Raw genomic sequence first — 6,856 nt, 5'->3', positions numbered from 1 at the left:
GCGGGAGGGTATTTCGAGTGGTTGGGTAGGTAGTTGTCGTTGTTGACCAGCCGAATGATTCAAAGTCGGTTCTGTTTCCAAAAAGGCATCCAATACTATACTGGGTTGCCGAGTAGCTTCTCCGGCCAATGATGTAGTATCAACGGACCGATGTCGACCAAGATACGATGCTGACCTGGAGCAGGAAGACGGCAAGTATGGTAGGAGATGGCAGGAAGGATACCTCTCCCAGCCACTGACAACGAGTGCCTGTCGCTAGATACATAGGTCGTTTCTGCCTGCCCGTTGGTTACGTATGACAGGCGGCATGAGCCCCGACCATCCATGCTCTGCCGCGGCCCAAGCCCCCAAGGTGACCCAGTGCCTGTAGCGCATCCAAGGGCCGGGGTACGTACCTACCTCCCCCCTGTCCCGCTCGGTTGTGTTCTTGTAGACGCGGAGCTGCGGGGTCTTGTAGGTTTCCCACGAAGGGAGGCGACTTGGATTCCCCTGGCCAGGCCGCTATGTTAGTGAGCGGCAATTGACAGATAGAGATAGAAGAGTTCAAGCTGAAATATAGCGGTTTATGCCTAATGTATAGCGCTGGAGCACTAACGTGGCTGCTGAAGGGACTTCCTGTGAGAAGCCATCATATCCAAACCCGTCCCCTCCCAATGACGCACTCGGCTGAGGTGCCCTTGCCCCTGTTGTGTCCCCATCAACACTCGGGGAGTCCAGGCCCAAGAAGTTCCCAGTGACAACAACCCAAGTCAACAACCCCCACCAAGAAACCCACCAGAGACGGACTGACCGTAACGCTTTCCCTGGCCGAACACCTTCTGCCTCCTCGATATTAACTATGGAATGATTTACGCAAAGAAACAGTTCAGTTCAGTGCAACCGAGCAACCGAACGAAACGCGCGGGAACCGGTCACCGATTCGCTCCGCTGACCATCCCTCCAGTTGCAAGATTCGTGTGCCAAGAACTATACTAGGAATCACAGGCTGCCACTCATGGTACCGCCTTCGAACCGCAGTCGTCATCCTGTCCATCCTCTCCACGAACCACCCATTCTTTCCCTGATTCAAGCCAACGACGAGACCAGGAAAGCTTGACGACATAGCGAAATACTGTCCATAACACCTGCGAACGCGCTCGACTGTGGGTGTAGAACTGAACCGCCACCTTTTGCGGGCGCATACTTGAGCATCCACGACGCGCCGTAGCAACTCGACTTCAAGGCTTTGCGATTTGCGCCCCCAGTGCGCCGAAAGACATCATCCATACCAGGGACTGCCCATGGCTGGATCTGCGACCATGGTCAACCATGCAACACCTGCACATTCCGTCAACGGGCAGAATGGCCACACAACAGGAGGTTTGGACGGCACACAAGATGGTGGACAGAACCGGACAATCAACGGAGGGGGAGGGGGAGGAGGAGGACATGGGCCAGGCACCGGAGGAAGCAAACGACCACCAATGCCGCATCTTGACGACCTCAAGGCTGTTACAGTCAGCATAGACCCCGCGACCCCGATCGACAGTGCTCTCAGGCTCGCCGAAGAAGCACTCCAGCAAGCCAAAGCCTTCCAGTCCTTTGGTAGGATTGACATGGCCTTCAAGTCATACATCAAGGCCAACATCATAGCTCTGGATATCATCCCGAAGAACAAGGACTGGGCGCTGCTGGATCGAAGCCGACCGAACGTATATATGCGACATCAACATCTGCTCCGACAGATCAAGAGCCTGTTAAGCGACTTCGATAAGATCAAAGAGCAGATCAAACAAGATAATGCCCGAACAGGTGTCCAGCCACTACTAGGAAGCCCAAATCAACAGAAAACGCCCAGTGTCGGATACGGACATACGAGATCACATTCCAACTTCTCGTCAAATACCACGAGTCCCGACAGTTCGGTCTATAGCTCGCCCCGACAAAGTACGTATGCTTTGCCAGATCAGTCATGGCCGTCGCCCGGGAGATCCAAGCCAGCCGTACACCCCAAACCTCAGGCTCTCCACGGACATGCGCTTCAACACTCTGGCGGTCCGGCGACAACTCCTACCAACAATGCAGCTCAGGACCTCGCTCTTCGCTTCGCAAAGCTTCGGGCATACACCGCCAGTACCCCGAGTCCTGCCAACACAACAACAATACAGGATCCTCGAATTCGGACACAGCCCATTCCGCAACCCATAATGCCAATAAACCCACCGGCACCGCGTGACCCCCCAAGGTCACAAGTACCGAGTGTTCCTCCTGTTACTGCTCTAGCGGATTTACCTCGCGTACCAGCTGCTATCTACAACCCGCCACGAGGTACAGTGTCCAATGAGGCAGCCGAGCTTCCATCTAGCGCTCCTCGTGCCATGTTTACCAGAAAGGGCTCAACGGCATCAGCCACTGGCATGAATAGGAATGGCAGACCCCGTACGTCCGATGAAAGTCTTGTTTCTGGACCACCTGTTACAAGTCCAAAGATAAGACCAAAGCCCGCTATACCCGATGGTGATACTATCTCGGCCGAGGAGCTTGAGCGCTACATGAGAGTTGGCGCTAGGGACGTGTCGATTCTCGTCATTGACATCAGAAGTCGTGACGAGTACGATGAGGGCCATGTCATGTCACAGGCAACAATATGTGTCGAAAATGAAGTGCTGATGCGGCCAGATATTTCTGCTAGCGATATAGCAGAGAGCATGGTATTAGCACCGCAAGCCGAACAGCAGCGTTTTGAGAGACGGCATGATTTTGACCTGATTGTTTTCTACGACCAGCGGTCCAAACGCCTTGTATCGAGTCCCCAGACACCAGAGGAACGAGCGGTCCTAACTTTTTACAATGCCCTTACAGCGTATGACTACGCCGGCGGATCAAGTTCACAACAGCGACTGAAGTTGCTTAAAGGTGGAATAGAGGCGTGGACCGACCTAGTTGGCACCGGAGCTTTGCAGACATCTTCCACAAGTGCCGCTGCGAGATCACAGCCAAGGCCACCTTTGACCCACAACCTCACAAGTCGTCTACGCAGAAACGTAACGCGGCCAATACAAGATCTCGCGGAGGTTCAAAAATGGGAAGAAAACGTCGACATTGTTACTCCGGTGAGAAGTACCGAAGACTTTTTGCGGAGATACCCTTCAGTTTCAACGATACAGGAGTCCATGACTTCACCTATTAACCCTGCTGCCGCTCGGCCAGCGAGCCCATTACCTCGACATATCGTTCACGAACAGAACCTTTACTCTTCGCTACCATCTCCTCCAACTCGCCCGGCTCCGACCGTCCCACGTAGGAGTTATAGCGGCCTAGCAGAAACCGACACCAGCACCACGGCAACGTCAACAAGATCGTCACTTAAATCGGGAATTGAAAAAGTTCGCAAGTTTAGGACTGGTCTTGTCAACCCTGGTGTATTCTGCTTCGCCAACAGCTCTCTGCAAGCCATGTTCGCCACGCCTGGATTTGCTCGCGAGTTGTACACGGGTGTTTGGAAGGATGTGTACAAAGTCCCACTGAAAGCGGATGAGAAGAACGAAAATCCTCAGTTACTCACCAAGTATCTAGCTGGTCTATTCCACTGGCTGGATGAGGGAACGCTGAGATCGTTGGAAGCGAAGCATCTCATGGTACGTGATGATTTGGATATCATGTGGCCGTCGAGGACGATTCACAGACTAACACCGCATAGGCTTATATACACTTTATTCACTCCAAGAACGCGGATGGCAGGAAGAAACCAGAAACGGAAATCTTTGGCGGGCCGGCGCAGCAAGACGCCCAGGAGTTCTACTCCTTTATCATTGACAACATCCATGACGAAACCAACGTTCACCGAGACCGCAAGCCGCCCAAAGAAGAAAAGCCGTATACACCCAAGAATGGGACAGTGATCCAGAATGCCATTGATTATTGGCGTGACTACTCAACAGCTAGTGCTTCCATCATTGACAAATACTTTCGGGGCCTAGAAGTCTTCATCTCCCGCTGCCAGAACGCCGAATGCCGGCAAGAAATCCGCATGTTCCAGCCCTGCGACGTCTGGATCCTCAACATCGCCGCCGAGACAGGAGGCGAAGGCCATGGCTACGGAGTCACGGATCTTGACCGTCTTCTTGCCAGCCACCAAGCAACCGAACATTTCCCGGATCTCAAATGCGAAACATGCAACCAACCCGGCAGGACAAGACGGGCCAAGTTTGCTCGACTACCAGACCGTCTTGCCTTTTGTCTCAATCGGTTCAACTCGTCCTTTGGGCAGTCCCGAAATTCGTTCTCCTCCATCCTTTCTGGCGGTGGTTCCAACAAAATCCACACCAAAGTACGGTTCCCAATCCGGGACCTCGATTTGACTAAATACTGCGCCGAACCGGATCCGGACATGGCAACTACGGACGATGCGCACTACGCCGGCCGCATGAAGTATGATTGCTACGCCGTCACGGTACATGTGGGACAGGGAATCAACGGCGGGCATTACTATACGTACGTGCAGGATGAGCAGTCCAAGGACCCGACGGATTGGTTCAAGTGTAATGATGATTTGGTGGAGAGGGTGAAGATTGGAAGTGGTGGTCCGGGTCTGAATGGGAATGGAAATGGAAATGGCGGAATGCCGGACTTGACGGAGGCGATGTATGCAAATGGGAACACATCGGCTTATATGGTGTATTATCGGAGGCAGGGTACTTGAGCGTCTCTTTGGACGGAAGGCGTTGGTTGAGCGAGATAGAAGGCTTCTCGTCTTTGGTTTTGAACTTGGCACGAACGATGACAAAGGGGAAACCACTTTTTGTCACCACTCATTGTCGTTTGCTTGCTTAGACTTACTCTTGGGGACTTGGCACATGATTGTGTGGGAGTGCAAATATATACATACTATGTCTTACCTTATATATACCGCTATTTCGCAGTCGATTTGGATACCCTTAGTGGACCCACATACTACCCACATACCCGATCTGGGCATGTAAGCGAGCGCCATACAGCTAGCACCCCCCGTTACACCCCTACCAGCCCCGCCAGCCGACTGCAAGTGACCCATGCCAGCCGAGCTCCCCGTACCAATAATCTTACAGAATCTCGCCTAGCCACCCCACATCCCTTCTCCTTATTTAAACTACTATACTTCTCGATTCTAATTCGTACCCTCAAATCGTTAAAATTACTATAATTAATTAAATAATATTACAACTATCAATCACAATATAATCTTTTATTAAAGAAGTAAGCCTTAAGTCTAACAAGGCGTTTAAGCGTACCGCCATTAAAATTTTTACTACCGGGTTACTAATATTAAAAAATCGACCAACTTTAAAGTGAGTTTTAAAATTTCAAATCTCAACTCACAACTTCACATCACTACCCTACTTCGTTATTTATTTAATTATAATTTCCTATCTTACAATTCCCCTCCCTATCCCCCTAATTACTTAAACCCTTTATATTAATAAAATATTATTAAATTTATTTTACAATACTTCATTTTTATTATTATCGTCTTTTAATAATAGTTCGAATCCTAATATATCCTTCTTATTTACTATTTCGGATAATAAACCCCGTTAATTCTACGAATTTATTACTAAATAGATAAAACTAGGCAAGAAGGTTAAATCTATTTATTAATAGTATACTCATTAATTATATAAGTATCCGCCCGCTAAATAAAAGATTAAACGTAATTATACCCGCAATTTAAAAATTCCTATACTTAATTACCTTCTTTTTTATTTTATTAAATTAAAATCTACTCCGGAATATAGCTTCCATACCCGAATCAATAAATAAAAAACTCTACTACCCTACAATATACGCCGGCTATTTATATAGGAAGCGGCCGCCTACTTTAAAATCCCTAAATCGATTATTTTATATTAGTAGCGTAATAGGAATAAAATTATTTATAGTATAGAATTTCCTTTCCGGCCGGTATATCTAGAACTTAAAGTAAAGCTATTCCGGGCGTTTATTACTAAGCGGAAGGCAGGCGAATTTGTATATATTGGTTAGTTTAGGCGAATATTTAAATATATCTTTTATACTTAAATTAACCGTCCTTATTCAAACTTTCTCTTTTTAAATAAATAAATTAGAAAATTTATACGCCGCTATAATATTATACTCTATTAAGTTATATAATAATTATTAAAATTACTAAAAAATTACCTTCGTTTAACTATTAGTTTCTTTGAATTTATACGTAAAAATACTACATTACCTATAAAGAATAAAATCGACCGTCTAATATGTAGACCACTAATCCCCTATAAAATAAATATTTATTTTATATTTTTATTACTATGAATCAACCTATTATTCAAATAATAAATTAATAAGCGATTTATTATCAATTTTAACGAAACCCTAATCCCCTTTAAATTTCTAAACGGTACTATATATAATATCCGAAGTAATAAGATTATTACGGGTAAAACTAACCGAAGCGGTTAGAATAAATAATAAATAATTCTAATTCTATATATTTTTATAAATAGAGTCTAACGGTTAAAATCCAAGATTATTTTCAAAGTAACTATTAATATTAAAAAGAAGAGGATTATATAGGTGCTACGGTATTACGGGGAGTTGAGACCGTAGTTACTATTCTACTAAGTGACGGATTCGTTACTAACGGATTCGTCTCGAGAGAAGAATCTAGTAAGTGACGGATTCGTCAAAGGGATTAATACGTGGCGGATTCGTTACTAAGTAACGAATTCGTCTTAAAGAATTATAATTAATTGCAACCTAAATTTCGTGTTAATAAATAATATTACTAAATAAGAATTTCTAATTATAAATAATAATTAATTAAAGAGGAGAGTCTATTAATATAATGGATCCTCCTATAATTATCTATACCTAC

The 6,856-nt window shown here is 46.3% G+C and overlaps 1 protein-coding gene across 1 annotated transcript; it reads left to right on the top strand.

Moving 5' to 3' along the window:
• The first annotated feature begins 1,191 nt into the window (after positions 1-1,191).
• On the top strand, positions 1,192-4,748 carry B0T23DRAFT_143018 (uncharacterized protein). The gene is made up of 2 exons (XM_062832386.1): positions 1,192-3,617; positions 3,680-4,748. The coding sequence occupies exons 1-2, from the start codon at positions 1,281-1,283 to the stop codon at positions 4,679-4,681; spliced, it is 3,339 nt and encodes a 1,112-aa protein (XP_062692937.1). The 5' UTR covers positions 1,192-1,280; the 3' UTR covers positions 4,682-4,748.
• The last annotated feature ends 2,108 nt before the right edge of the window (positions 4,749-6,856 follow it).

The sequence above is a fragment of the Neurospora hispaniola genome, assembly GCF_033458365.1.
Source record: "Neurospora hispaniola strain FGSC 10403 chromosome Unknown B0T23scaffold_4, whole genome shotgun sequence".
Taxonomy (NCBI): Eukaryota; Fungi; Ascomycota; class Sordariomycetes; order Sordariales; family Sordariaceae; genus Neurospora; species Neurospora hispaniola.
The sequence above is the reverse complement of the archived record's forward strand: the minus strand, read 5'-3'. Positions and strand labels throughout refer to the sequence as shown.